The sequence below is a fragment of the Diabrotica undecimpunctata genome, chromosome 3 (genome assembly GCF_040954645.1).
Source record: "Diabrotica undecimpunctata isolate CICGRU chromosome 3, icDiaUnde3, whole genome shotgun sequence".
Taxonomy (NCBI): domain Eukaryota; kingdom Metazoa; phylum Arthropoda; class Insecta; order Coleoptera; family Chrysomelidae; genus Diabrotica; species Diabrotica undecimpunctata.
In genome coordinates, this window is record NC_092805.1 from 37,714,373 (window position 1) to 37,730,694 (window position 16,322).

Here is a 16,322-nt window from a genome sequence, read left to right on the forward strand (position 1 = left end):
TAATATTTATGGCTCACACCTCCCACTGGCTCAACCCTCCCCAGTCTCCCCTATTTACTTTTGGAACAAAATAAAGTCAGTCTTAACTGTATACTCTACTGGTTCGTTTTATTTAAAAGTTTTAACAATAAAAAGCATTCGTCTGAACTAAAGTAAAAGATACTCTAAATTTATTATTAGAAAATCAACTAAAGAATTTTAAAGAAATAAGAACAAAAACTAGAATGCTGAAACTACAGGAACATATTTATTAAAAATTTTAGTGATCTACTACTAAAAGTTGATATTTAAATTAGAGATTCTGGTGTCAGGATCAAAATAAGTCAACCTGTGACGTAAAACGATATTATTTTTGGATGTAGAATAATTTATGAATAATGTATGCGAATGTCAAAATTGTCACTGCCATTTTTTCTTAGTCAAGTCAAAATTTTCGTCCCAATGATCACTCATGTTTTTGTATAAAAAATGAACCAAGGGTTGCAATATAATGCCTTCTTCGGTAGCAAGTCTTCATCAGTCGGCCAGATCAGCCACAGTGCAAGTTACGACTGACCCACAAAAAGAAAAAAAATTGAGTGTCTTAGAATCACATGGTTACTTTCTAGGTAAAACTATAGGTACTGGATCTTATGCAACAGTCAGACTAGCACAATCTGAAAGGCATGACGGACTAGTGGCTATTAAAATCGTGAGCAAGTTTTCTGCACCTGCTGATTATCTTAAAAAGTTTCTACCGAGGTAATCTATTAAATTAGCAAATGTTACATTGATTTGATTGTTTTTTTCTTCATATTTCTAGTAAATAACCTAAATTTTTACCATTGTTTTATAATTTTGGCGATTTTAAGATATTTAAATATAATGGATCGATATTGTTGTGGTTATCCATTTCCATATGTCAATCAAGACTTAAGTATTTTTCAGGGAAATTGAAGTCGTAAAAGGTTTGAGACATCCAAATTTGATAAGGTTTCTACAAGCCATCGAAACGACACACAGAGTCTATATTGTTATGGAATATGCTGAAAACGGGAGTCTTTTAGATATTATAAGGAAAGATGGTCATATAGATGAAGATAGAGCGCGGAAGTGGTTTAGACAGCTCGTAGATGCGGTAGAGTATTGTCACGATAGAGGAGTGGTTCACAGGTATCTATTTTCAAGTAGTAAAAAAAATTTAATTTTAAAATGCATGACCTTCAGTTTACTGCTTCTCGCAAAAGTTTTGGACGACCAGAGTTGCCTTGTTTTCCATATTAGAGTAAAATCGAGGATTATGGAATACCGTTTTTCTTTTATCAAATTATTTCGAAAAGTATTAAGTAAAATAAATATAAATAAAAATGGTAAAGGCGTGGTAAAAAGGTTATATTATACCGAATTATTGTAACCAACTTAAAAAATACATATATATATATATATATATATATATATATATATATATATATATATATATATATGTATATATATTTTGGTTGATACAGTTCGACCCACGTTATTCCGCAACCATTTTTAAATGCATTGTCATAAACATTTTGAAAGGTTCTGAAGAATACATCCAACTACAATGACCAAATTCCATTATCCCTGGCAATTTGTAGAGCTTTTAGGTTTTTAGTGTGGGTATTGTGGCCGTCCAACAATAACAAAACAGGGCCTCAGGTCTTGGCTTAACTGTTTCAATGAAATGATTAACTTATGTCATAAAATGATCGCTACTGATATATCCAGTATCGCTAATAGTGACAGTGCTGCCAGGTATAGCACCTAATGAAAGTTTCTCTTAAAAACGTTTCCTCTTAAAAATTATAGAGGGTGGTACAAACTGCCCTGCTGCACTGACACAACAAACCACAATAGTACTTAACCCTCCTCTCTCTCCACTAGAAATGCTTCCAATTTAATGTTGTCCCTTTTTGGTTAATATTTTCTGACATTGCCGTTGTACGGTTAAGCAGCTTGTCTCATCGACGTTAAATATGCGTGTGGCGGTCAATTTTTCCTCTTCACAAATTTTTTGTTAAAGTTCATAGAATTTATCATATTTACATAAAGTTTAACCAACAGGGCTCAATACTTGCTCCAATATTGTACACAGTTTACAACAGTCACATTCCCCGCCCACAGCAAGGATCGGAGTCCCTCCTAATTTTCGCTGATGATACGGCCCTCCTCTCATTAGGAACTCACAGAGATCGTGGACAACAACGGTCTGTATTCGAACGATCACAGAACTACCTAGACAAAGTTATTAGGTGGTGCAATAAATGGAGAGTAACTATAAATCCCTCCAAAATACAAACCATTCTTTTTAAAGCCTCAAATTGTCGCGATGCCTAGGGCCGGATAACTCTTTTGGGAGAAGATCTTACTTTTAGAAACTCGGTTTTCTACTTGGAAGTTCGTTTTACAAGAACTCTCAACTGGAAAACCGACGTTCAAGAAACCTTAGATAGGATGAGAAAGAGATTTAACCTCCTGAAAGTGCTCTCTGGTAAAATGGGTGGAATATCTTCAAAAACACTATTGCACACCTACAAAACATCTGTCAGACCAATCGTCGAATACAAGGCATGCGTCCATGTCTCTCTGAAGCCCCACCAACTTAATGCTATAATGGCAACCAAACGTAGAATCCTCAGACTGCATGAGGACGGACTGGTCGTATCCATCAGCTCACATATACATATTGGCCAACATCATACCAATAAAGGACAGAATCCTATCCCTCAGCAGGAATTATATCCTAAGAACCATAGCTGGCTCGAACAACAGAGCCAAACGAACCTTAAAGACGCCTTGCAATCATAAAGGGCAAATACTCACCAGGCTTCCCTCAAGAAAAGTTCCGTTTCCTCCAGCAAAACTTCTCCACAACACTTGACATGAATTTCCTGTTCATGTTAATCATTCCCCGTTAAATATCGCAGTTAAAAACTGCGCACCAAAAACGCTAATAAAGAACTGTTCCTACTGTATGGCTGGTAACCCCTGGAGTACCTGAACGAACTGGCATGCTAGGCAAAAGCTCACCTCTTCCTCTTGTGCGCTCCTATCGTCCACACACATACGCCACCTTCTACTTTCCCCTGTTCCTCAGTAGTCCACTACTCCTCAATACTCACAATTTCAGAAACCGACGTTTAGCACACTCCCTCTACTCCGATAAAAAAAAAAGGAGTACCCCATTGCTTGAAGAGGCTCAGGCCTAAAACCCAGGTAGCCTATTTCTGTTGGTTTTTGATGATATTTAACAATTTCGAAAAATAGAGATTGTTTTATTTATTTTTCTATTCTAAAATGCCACAAAAAAATAACAATAATAAAAAGTGTTTTGCTTATAATTATCAATATTTAACATAATTTAACAATTGAATATCATACATTATTTAACAATACACATATTTTAAGGGATATTAAATGTGAGAACATGCTGATGAACTCAGAATGGAATCTAAAAATGTCAGATTTTGGTTTTGCGAGGGGAAATCTTAAAGATAAAAGTGGCCACAATGTCTTGAGCGAAACATTTTGTGGAAGCTATGCTTACGCCTCTCCTGAAATCCTCAAAGGTATTCCGTACCAGCCGCAACACGCTGATGTTTGGTCAATGGGTGTGGTACTCTTTGCCATGGTTTTTGGACGGTTGCCCTTTGATGACAGTAACTACAAAGAATTAATTAAACAGGTATATATTTTAAATGTATTTTATTTACAAATCAAGTGACAGATATATCTTCTTCTTCTTCTTAGTCGTTAACCTGATGCAGGTATCGTGATATCATGAAGCTATTAGCTAAATTTCCCAATGTTCCTCCACGTTTTTCTATCTTCTGCCATTGTAGCACATTCTGACAATGGAGCGCCAATGGTAGCAACAATATGGTCCGTGTATCGTGTGGGAGATCTACCTCTATTTCTTATATACACACAGATATATATTGTACTTAAAAAGTGGGGAGTTCAAAAGTTTTCATCGGAAATATTGATCTGGTATTCATTTGTTGTATGCATGGTTAATATAATGCGGAGGCAACTAATGTTTTCTCATGTTATTCTCTGACAAACCGGCATTTAGTTGTATTTTATTGTGTTTTATAATTTTTTTTTTTTAATTTTTTTACATTGTTATAAAACTGGTCTCACCAACACTCGGTTGATCTGAAGATGAGTTCGACCATTGGCTCATCATCGAAAATGTCTACCTAACTAGCAGCCAAAAAATGAGGAGCCAACAAGTCAACAACTATCAACACATTATAACATTAATATCTATAAAATGGAACTGAAGATTGTAGACGATAATATTGCGTCAAAACTGCTTGTAATACAATACTATTACTGAAAGGTTTCACATATATTTGCGCATATGGTTCCAGTTTTCTAAATATATTCCCCAGGAATTCATAAATCTAAAAATTGTTTTTGTTCGCCTTACCTTAACTCTACAGTACTTGCTCTTGCATCCAACAACCATGCCAAATTTAACCAAAACATGGTTTAAAGAAAATGTGTGTTATTATGATATGAAATATAAATGGCTTTAATATTGAAGAGTTTTATGGCAATACATTTTCTATATTTTGAAGCTGTCAGGGGTTCTAAAACACATTATTTTCGAAAGATACTTACATGTAAATGAAATGAAAATAAATATGTATTTATATAATAATAGAATTAAAAACATTAAAATGTTAAATCGTAATAAATGAGTAGGTACATACAGCACTAAGTTTTAAATTAGATATACACCCTATAAATGGCAACACTGCGCGCCGTCACCAGAAAAAGTTGAGGAAAGAGAATACCGGGATACACAGATTTGTACAACAATCGAGGTGGATTCAACACGTTCAAACACTGTTTGGGATTATTGCGACAACCAATATTTTACTGTGCAACTAAAAGTATGAAAGTAAATTGGTCTAACCATTATTCCAACAAAAAGAGTCTACTGTTAGTATGAGATCTGAACTAAAATTATTTCAGTTAATAGATGTTCAGATAACATATAATCCGAAAATAACAAAAATTTTTACGCAAACGCTCATTTTTACGCAAATGTGTTCGTCAGACATTTGGGTTGGATTTCGGTGAAATGTATAGGTACACCAAAGGGGCATACCGGGTTTCTTTGCTATTACACTATTTTATTACTTTATTAGGTACTACAACTGTAATAAAAATAAATATACTATTTTTAATATAAATGAAAAGACATTGGCAGAACGATGGTTCAGAAACCAGAAAAAGAATCTATATAATATTTCACTTCGTTAGTTTTAAATATTTGTTTGCTTTGAGTGGATGTACTCTTAAAAATTCCGAAAGTAACGGGTATAACATACGGGCTATTCATAGTTAAAGTACCGAGTCGTTACAGATATTAAAAAATAACGGAAATTTACATACAGTTTCATATATCGCCGACTGATTTTAGTTTTAAAAAGTAAAAAGTTAGTGTATTTGTTTATTGAATCCAGAAATGCTGAGACGTTTTTAGATGTTGACAACTTTATATTTGATGTACTTTCTTATTTTACTGCTGAGAAAACAAACGGGGGCCCTTTGCGACCTGTTTAGTCCGTACATAAACGTGTGTGTGATGCACTCTGTATTAGTGAAACAAAACTAAAGTCGGTTTTGCAAAAAGCAAAAAAAGTGGACAAAGTGAACAAAATGTCGCACAATATAAATCTCGCCGACAACCAAAGACTATGGATCTTCCCGAAGGTTGCAAATTTGAAATCCGTGAGACAATATATACAATGCTCGAAAATAAAGAACATGTTTCTTTAGATTCAGTGCTACAAAAATTTAAAGACAGAAATATATTTGAAATTTCCAGAACAAGTCTCTGGAGAGTTTTAAGACAGATTGGCTTTAAGTTCAAAAAGGAAGACAATAAAAAGGCTTCGTATGAAAGAGCTAGTGTCGTTCTCAAAAGAATAGAATTTTTAAAAAATTATAACAAGTTTAAAAAATAATGTTCTTCCTTCGTTTATTTAGACGAAACATGGATTTTTGCTAAAGGCGGTATCAAACGAATTTGGCAGGACGAGAGCATAAAATCCATAAAACACATCGATAACGAGGGAAAGAGATATATTATAGTGCATGCAGGTGGAAAACATGGTTTTATTGAGGGAGCAGATCTTGTGTTTTCATCAAAATTCAGCCAATTATCGGATGTTTGTGAAATGGTTGAAAGAAAAACTGTTGCCAAGTTTACATAAACCATCCGTTATAGTACTGGATAATGCTGCGTACCATTCGGAAATTTTAAATAAACAACCAACAAACACCTGGACCGTAGATAAAATTGTTGAGGTTTTAAGCCTCAATTACTAACGTTAGCTAAAAGTCATGCACAACCAAACACACACACATATATATATATATATATATATATATATATATATATATATATATATATATATATAGTAGACGAAATTATACATAGCTTTGGACATCGTGTGTTAAGACTACCGCCCTATCATTGCCAATTTAATCCAATTGAATATATTTGGGGGATATGCATAACATATTATGGTAACCATATTGGATACAAGGGTTAAATTAACGAGGCAGTCTTGGAAACATGGCAACAAGCATAGAATATTGCCACTCCTGAAATTTGGGGAAAAAGTGTAAAAAAAATGTGAAGACTTAATTCAAGAATGGTGGATCCGTGAAGGTCGCATCGAAGCAGTTAATCCTGTTATTATCATCCGAATGAGGATAGCGACGACAGTGATTATGGCTGTAAATCTGATGGTTGATGATAGTTTTAGAAGATTGGGAGAATAAGAGAATAAGTAAGTTTTTTTGTTTTTTTTTAATACTAATTAAATATTCGACTAAATAAAGTATACTATTTAATCACTTAAGTATTGTTATACTTCATTTAATTCAAAAACTAACTTGTTTACAATATTAAACTCAATGGTAGTAATTATATAATTCAAAATCTGAATTACAACTGTTCTATAAACTATTAACTCTATATTTATATCATGACTTCATATTTAAATCTAAGGTTTATATCTGCCATAACAGTATTTTAAAAATGGGGAGAATTTACTATTGTACAATTCAGCACATTGGACCATTTAAGTCGATACCTTAAACCGAATTTAAAACAGTCGTATATTCGTGGAATGGAGTATAGCAATGTTACGGTAACGAACGTACCTATAGAAAAAGCACTATTACAACATTTTTAAATATTCAAAAACGCAGCTGCTTTATCCGTACGATTACTTTCGAAGAATGGAGTTTTGTGAAACTCTAATAACCTGTGAAGGCCAATAATGAACTAAATTTCATTAAAAATATTTTATTCACTGATGAATCTTCTGTGTCGTTAGTAGGAAGACACAAACCTTCCACTACAATTTTTTGGGCTTAGGAAAACAAGCACAAAAGTGTTGTTTAACGAACTCAACGTCCACAAAAAGTTAACGTCCAGACTGACATTTTAGTAGACCACACAATAGGTCCATTTTTATTGAGGGCAACATAAATGGTACACCTCGATTTGTTACAGAATCATGTTCTTCCCGCTATTCTGAATCTTCCTGATGTAAATCTGGAGAATGTTTGGTTTCATCAAGACATTTGTTCAGGTCACAACACTCAAATAATTAGGGAGTATTTAAACAATACTTTTCCGAATCGAGTTATTAGTGGAATAGGCGATATTAACTGGACTGCGCGATATCCAGATCTTACATCCATGGACTTTGTTTGGGGGACATTTAGAAACCATTATCTACAGTCTTCAATTCTGATACAGCAGAAACTCTTTCATCTGCCTGCAGAAGTTTTTATTACAGATTGGGATACTGTTCAGCCGAAGGTCAAATATTTGAATCATTTCTGTAGAACATAAAGAATTATTTCTTATTTTATTAGGAATTATTTTCTTAATATTATTTTCAATAAGAATATATTTTTTGTTTTATCTGTTGAAAGAAAAGCGCTTTTATTTTTAATTCAACCACAAACAATTGTTTACATTAATAAAAACCGATACAAATGCACCGCTTTATAAAGGTTAGTATATTTTTATCGAGTTTATGTACGCAATGATGACTAAATTTTTCGTTCCTGAATTGAGTAACCTTGATGTGAAATAGCTGTAAGTTCAATAAAATGGCACATGTCACATAGCCAGTACTACATATATTTATTGAAATTAAATGTCCACATAATTTAAAGTTTCAGACCTGTAAGTTGTCTTCTAAGATCATGCGATGTAAAAGCGCTAGATTATTTTTTGTACGGATATGTAAGGTCGCTGGTCTCCTAGATTAAGCCAAAAACGATTCTGGCTTAAAAGATAGTTATAAAAAAACTTATCGACAATTAGACCTCTAGATTGAACTAAATCCGAGCTAGCCGCAGGAACCCTATGTCAGAGACCATATTTAAATAAAAATGACAAAACATCATCTTTCGAATAAAGTCGTCGATGGCCATAGTCGTCGAGGTACTTTATGTAAATAAATAAATTACAAAATAAAAAAAATATTCGCATGTTATCCCATTTTCAAGTACTATATTTCTAAATGAACACTCGTTATAGGTTAGCACGTGTTTCCTTGATGTAACTTCAACTTTAGGGAGAAATAATTCTATATAACTGAATGAGTTTTAAACAAGTCTAAATTCTTCTTCTTCTTCACGTGCCATCTCCGCGACGGAGGTTGGCAATCATCATGGCTATTCTGATCTAAATTCTTGGTCATAAAAAATAGATAAAAATGTTTTAAAAGCAATGTTAAGATGCACAATATTGTTTTATTTAAACATTGTTGTTAAAGGTAACAAATGGCGATGTCAGGTTTCCTGTATATCACTGTGTATCAAGAATGACTAGTCCACTTTAAATATTTTATTCTATCTTGAAATGTTTAAGGTATCAAATAAAGTGAGTTTTCCTAAGGAGCCCAAGATTTCAAGTAGTTGTAGATCATTAATCAACAAGATTTTAGCCCCACTCAAATCAAGAATTCGAATAAGTGGAATAAGGATTGATCCCTGGTTTGCGTTTGACCAATCAGGTAAAATCAAAAATATATTTTAACTAAACATTTGGGTGCCCTAAACTAGATTAGTTAGTAATGTGACTAATTATTAAGGACATCATAATTTTTAGATAATTATTATTATAACATTTAAAGATTTTCGTTTAATATGTTCCTGTCTGACCTATATAAACAAGCGTGTACAATAAGTGATTTTAGATCATTCTGATTCATTTTCGGCTTCTATTATTTCTATGTGTATTATTTATATCCGTATTATAACAGAATAGGTTAAATTGGGTTAAAATATTAATTAAGTTTTGCAAATAATTTTTGTTATCCGTCATTATTACTGTGTCCTCTGCAAAGTTAGCGGACTACTACAGCGGATTTCTCTCTATATATTGATATAGCTATTAAGTATTCTGGTTGACACCTTCTACATTGGCAGTTTAATTTTAATTTAGTATTCAGTATAGCAGCATATTTTTAGTTCCCCGTTTCCCATTTTTAAGGTCGTTCATCCTACTGTTTTACCTTTGTTTATGATCTCATTTGTCAACAAATTTAAGACCATCGGACTGTCTCCCTGTCTTATCGCTATGTGTATGCGAAGTGTGTAAAGAATCAACCTGTTTTAACGAAAAGCGGACAAGACAAAAAAAACTCGTTTTATATGAGTTGAGATACATCGAAAATAATAGAACATATTTACGTGTTTTATTAATAATTGTAACAGAATAATGAGGGATTATTGGGAATATGCTAAGACTAACAATAAGGGCAAAAATAAAAAAAAACGATCATGCCAGGTTTTATCCAACAATCGCTTCCAGCTTATAGGCGAAATGTCCTATGAAAAAAAAACTAATAAACTATCGTAAATTTAAAAATATTATGTACTTATAGCTTGTAATGTATAACCCCTTACCTTTTATAAAATTGCTTATAACTCTTGGTTGATGTTAGATAAAAAGGAAAATATTTTTATTTAGGTTTTTAATAATGTACTTGTACCATTTTATTTTGTATACATATAATAATGCTATCGTATTTTCATCCAGTTTCTGTTTTGCAAATTATTAATATTCCAATAAAATTGTCCAAAATGTAAGCCAAAGTGGCTGTAACTTGGTATAGACTTTTGAAAATGTATATATTTCAAGAAACCAAAGAGTCCCTAGCCATGAAGGGTGTGCTGGAGTGGCCACGCTTAATCTTTTGCAGTACAACGGGTCTCTCAGAGACCCACAAGTAAATAGTATAATTTTTTTATTTTTTTTTTTTCATGTAAATCACTGAATATCGACAAGTTTGGTTTTTAGCATCATAAGATCTAAAATAATATGAAGTAATATAATTCTGTGATTTTTTTAAGTAAATCACTATCAATATTGACAAGTTTGGTAAATTTGGCATCCTAAGATCTAAAATAATAAGTAAAGATACAGTACCATAATTTTGTTTCTGTTAATAATATTGTTGAAATAAACAAATAAAATTGAAAAATATTTAAATGAATTTAATTGTTCGAAAAATATAAAAAGTTGAATAAATTGAAATTTCATACTGTGAGGTTTTCGAGGTCGTTTAGAGGTCTGTTTCGATTACTTTTGATACTTTATTCGATTGTAATAAATATTTTTATCCAATTGTACATTTATTTTCTTAATAGAACTACTTCACTAGGTGTGATATTTTAGGTGTGAATATTCTGTAAAAAAAATACACATTAATTGCATAAGTGACGATTTTTAAGTAGATTGAAATATTATATTGCATGCATACCTTTTATACCTAAAAAAAAATCGGAGTCAGTAGCATCTGCCTCGTAAAAGACATCTTCTAATTCTTTGCTCGCATGCTCGTGTACTGAATCTGAGTCGTCAAGATTTTCGCAAATTGGCTCCATGTATGCATTGAAGCACTGCATTCCTTGACGGTGTGTACAAATTTCCGAGCATTTCTGCTTGCTTTTCTGCACCCCCATCTCAAAGAACAGTAAGATGTACACTTGCAGGAAATAAGTTGTAGTATCGATTCTGGTGCTGGTTGAAGGAGTGTTGTAATAGGTTGCAACGAACCTTTGATTTTCTTCCATCCCCACTGTTCCGAATTTTTGTTATTGCCAAGCCATAACTGAATTTGGTAAAAAACTCGTGATGAATGTTGTGCAGCTGCCTCTGATGTTGGTGGTAATAATTCAAGACTTGATTTTTGTTCTTGCATCGAATTTTTAAATTGGCCATATCTGTATGAATCAAGTGAATAATTTTTAAATTTTGCACCGTATACCATCAAAAAACAGTTTCACCAGCATCTCTTACTTCTGATTGGATTAAATTTTCGTTATTAAAAGTTTTCACATTAACCATTCCAAATTCATTTTGCAAGAGTTTGAAAATTTGTAATTTTCCCTTCTGAAATACACTAGACGTTGTATCACAACCACTGAAGGCATCGGCCAGTAAGATTGTATCTTTTATATGCTGGTACGATTTTTGGATTTCTGACAATAAAAATATTTTCCTGTTGATTTTGCCTGTGCCTGGTTTCATGAGAAATATATCTTTATTATCTGGTTATGAGGAAAAATATTTGGAAAACGATGTCCAGGAAGAAGAAGAACATCTTGGTTAAAGAACCTCAGAATCTGGTTCAATACAATATCTGTGCAGCTTTTCCGCGCTGCTGCAGATAAGATAAAGATTGCCATGATGATCGCCAACATTCGTAACGTATAGGTACATCAAGAAGAAGAATCTGGTGATAATGCGATCAAGAGAACAAGTATATCAACATCCTCGCCGACTTCAAATGTTCGACCATTATTCGACATTTCTATTGCGGTTTTAACAATAAGTGTATCCGCACCATCTAATGCTTGTTTTACCACGAATTTTATATTTTGGAGAAATTCGTTAACAATAAAATTAATATAACAATAACAATGAAATTAATCTGATTTTATTTTTATCGTTTGACACAAATTTTTTTTGATTTGCAGTACATGTCATACATTCATCGAAAATAATTTCCACACATTGGCTATGCAGGTATCGTCGATACTGCTCAGCTTTTTTGATACTCGAGTCATTTTCGTAGTCGTCAAATACGATTACGGCATTTTTCCCAATTTTGTTTTCTACATAGTAAACGTACATAGTACATATTTGTCCATATGTTTAATTTGTCTGCCATATTACCTGATGCAATAAAAATCCGACTGAAGGATAAGAGATGGAACCACGAAATACAACAGTGGATGCTATGGTTAGGAAAGAGAAGCAGAGAAAGACCACAAATGAGATGGGCTGATGATATTAAGAAGATTGGAGGACAAAACTGGAAGCAAGTGGCGCAAAATAGAAGACACTGGATTGATTTGGGGGAGGCCTATGTCCAAAGTTGGATTACTTAAGGCTGAAGAAGAAGAATAAAAATCCACCATCAATCACATAAATGTCAAACCTTTGATTTGATTTGATTTGATTTATTAACTCGTGTAATGAGAATTGACAATCGTTGCTATTTTCTAAATAATTATAAATCGTTTCCATAGCAAATGTTACGTCTTCTGACAAGGGCGCCCAGACTTGATACTTTTCTCTCGTTTTACTCGAAAGAATTCTCGGTAGCATTTATCGTGGTATACAGCTTTTTTTGCGACCAAATCTATTGCGTTACTTATACGCCCCTTGACATCTCTTCCCAGTTGTCATTTCTCTCATTGGCGTGTTTTATAATACTATTTTGGGTACTTACATTGTCGACAGTAGTGATTGACATTCTTCTGCTTACCGGTAATTTTTTCTGTTTTTCTTTAAAAGCTTCATCTGTTTTGTCCGTACAAAAAAAGCGTGTATTTTTCAAATTAAATAATGATTCAGATCTTAATTTTTTTTTGTTGGTGACCATGTTGACGTAGATGCTTCATCATCAAAAAATATCTTCTTCGCCGCTTTCACGTTGCTTGATTTTGTATAATCTTTCCTACAATTACTGTGGACAACTATCAAATCACTTTCGCTGAGTAACTGGTGTTTGCCATCTCCTCGTTCTTTGCTGCAATTGCTTAAAGTTTGTATGGCTTCTTGACCAACCTTTACAGCATCATCCGAAATGGGTTTTTCACAAATAAAACACTCATTGTTTTCAGTCATATGGAAAAGTGTTCATGCACATACAAACCCACCCACAGAATGTTTAAAATGCACAATAATAATTGTTGATTGTCAAGTTTTTCTAATACTGCTCAACCGAAATATCTTACAACATACGATACTGGACGCACACGGTTTAAAAGACAACCAACCAGTACGCAAGCATTTGGTCGACTGCCGGTGACCGTTACCTAGTTAAGGAGGGGAGCGCCGGGGTCTTTATACCTGGATTTCAGGTCGAGCACAACATCTCGGGACTCATCGGATTTTTCAAAAGAATGTGTTTATTTATGAGTGTAGAAAGCTACAGCCACTTCGCAATTTTTTTGTTTATTTGATGATTTACGGCTTAATTTGCCTGTATTATAAACAGCAAAGCTATTTGTCCTCTCAAATTTGTATTTTTTGTCTTTATTTATAATTTTTGGATAAAAATAATATAACGATAACATTAAATTTCATTATAGATTTAACCAGAGCTAGAGCTGACTCAAGTGATTCAACAAACGACGAACCAAGAGTGTCTATAGTTAGTAAGGACATACCGCCGCCTTCATTAATTACAAAAACTCAATTAGAAGCAGCAGCAAAACCAAAAGTAGGTGGTAGAAGAAGTACATTAGAGGAGACTGATATTCTCGTTAAAGACCCGGATGCACAAAGCCTTTCTCAATACACAAATACTGTAGATACAAAACCTGAGAAGACTAATAAAAATGGAAAGCATGTTAACGAGAAACCGAAAGATAAAACGAAATAATCTGATAAGGAAAATAGAAATCTGGTTTTATTATAGCACCCTTAGTAATTTTTTATGCAAAATATATATTTTTCATTACTTTTATATTATTTAAAAAATATTTTGTTTATATTAATAACTAGTTATTTTGCCCGTCATCATGCAACGTCAATTTCTGACTTCCTCCTGTTAAAGGCTAGGACGTAAAAAAAATAATATTTTAGACTGTTGTACAACTTTTATAACAAATAAGTCACTTTTAGAGAGTCGCTGAACCTTTGCGTAGTCGTCTTATGAAATCTATATAACTAAATACGTACAAAAACCAGCGTAATTCTAGATTGGCATCATTTGTTAGAAAATCTTGAATTTTGTATTATATTTTTTACCAACTGTAGCAGTTGGTCTGTGTCGTTTTAACTGACAAGAACCACGTGTTCAAGAAGAAACATGTTGTTCTTTAAGTATTAAATTTTAAGATAATTAGGATGGAATTCCCTAGATTTTTAATAATATAATGGGTATGCTTTGGCCACGTGCCTCGTTTGTTCAGTTTATATTCGAAACTTAACTTAAAAGTGTGAAGTTATTACGAACGAAAACAATTTTTTTGTTTAGTACGTTTTTGATCGCATGTAATATACGGCTCGTCGTTGTGTCCGCGTCTACGGCAGTAATTAGCGTCTCGAATATTTCTTTTGCGAATTATATGCAGTGCGTGAGTGATTTTTTATTCCATATACCTACGAACATATACGTACCTTTCGCTCGTGCTTGTTTTGTTGGATTGTTTGTGATGGCTTCATCATCAACATCATCAAGTTTTACACCGGTACTGTTGCGTACAGTCAGTAAGTCTGTCTATTCACCAAGAGAGAAGACTATTGTCCTGAATGTTCACGATGCTCTGGTTTCTCAGAATTCCACAAACACTGTTCGCAACATAGTCGAAAGTTGTGCCAACATGACTGGCGTAGGAGAGTCAACTATATATAGGTTCCTATCAGAAAGAAAAAAACACGGTATAGCTAACACAAAGACAAACGAACACTTAAAGAGAGGGAAAAAGCCTATTGAAATTGATGAATTTGCCAAAAATGGTATTCGAAGGAAAACTCATGTATTTTTTGTCAAAACAGAAATACGAAACCTAAACAAAATTTTACAAGAAGTTAGAGACGACCCGGATTTGCCTCATATCGGACGAACTAAATTGTGGCAAGTTTTAAAAGAATTAAATTTCCGGTGGGAGAAATCAGACCGAAAATCACTTTTGATTGACCGGAAGGAGATAATATGTTGGAGAAGAAATTATCTAAAATCCGTACGAAAATTCCGGGCTGAAGGAAGGCCCATCTTCTACCAGGATGAAACGTGGGTAAACTCAGGTCATACTCTAAAAAAAATTTGGTCAGATAAAAATATATTAAGCTCCAGGCAAGCCTTTATGGAAGGTTGGTCTACTGGTATCTCCCCACCTTCTGGTAAAGGCAGTAGATTAATAATTTCTCACATTGGTAGTTAAAAAGGATTTGTTAAGCATGGTTTGTTGGAATTTCAGTCCAAAAGCACAAAAGACTATCACGAGGAGATGACAGCTGATGTTTTCGAAGAGTATTTTGAGCAGATGATTGAACACATACCACGAAATTCAATTATAGTATTAGATAATGCACCTTATCATTCACGACTAGTAGAAAGACTTTCAACGACTGCGTGGAAGAAACAGGATATTCTTGACTGGCTGCGGAATAAGTATCTGCCTTACGAAGATGGAATGGTAAAAGCAGAACTTCTAAAAATTGCCCGGCAACACAAATCTAAGTTCAAGGAATACGTAGTTGACAAAATGGCGGAAAGGCGAAACATTACAGTCCTTAGACTTCCACCCTACCACTGCGAAATAAATCCAATTGAACTCATTTGGGCACAAATGAAAAGTTATGTGGCTAGAAAAAATACGTTATATAAAATACAAGCTGTACGTGAATTGGTATACGAGTCTTTACAACATATTACAGAACAAAACTGGAAAGATGCAGTAAGGCATGTAGTAGAAGAAGAACAAAAAATGTGGGATCTTGATAACATAATTGATGTGACCGTAGAGACACAACCGCTAATTATTAACCCTCAAGATGACTCGGATTCCGAAGTTGATCCTATTTATTTTGAATTTGAATAGTTTTCTAATCGTAATTATATAAGGTAAGTAATAATAGTTGTAATCGTAAGGTATTAAAGGGGAAAGGCGCAAAATGTCGCCTGTCAAAATGTTCAATGTGTTTTAAATGTATCCATTTTTTTTTCAAATCCTGAGAAAACTAAACAGCATTTTTAAAAAATTAAAAGGCAGAATGAAATATTTTTTAGAATAAATAAAAA

General features: G+C 33.4%; 1 protein-coding gene across 1 annotated transcript; it reads left to right on the forward strand.

Annotated features, from left to right (window-relative positions):
* The first annotated feature begins 382 nt into the window (after window positions 1-382).
* On the forward strand, window positions 383-14,053 carry LOC140435563 (testis-specific serine/threonine-protein kinase 3-like). The gene is made up of 5 exons (XM_072524309.1): window positions 383-741; window positions 928-1,152; window positions 3,415-3,691; window positions 8,927-9,071; window positions 13,666-14,053. The coding sequence occupies exons 1-5, from the start codon at window positions 491-493 to the stop codon at window positions 13,956-13,958; spliced, it is 1,191 nt and encodes a 396-aa protein (XP_072380410.1). The 5' UTR covers window positions 383-490; the 3' UTR covers window positions 13,959-14,053.
* The last annotated feature ends 2,269 nt before the right edge of the window (window positions 14,054-16,322 follow it).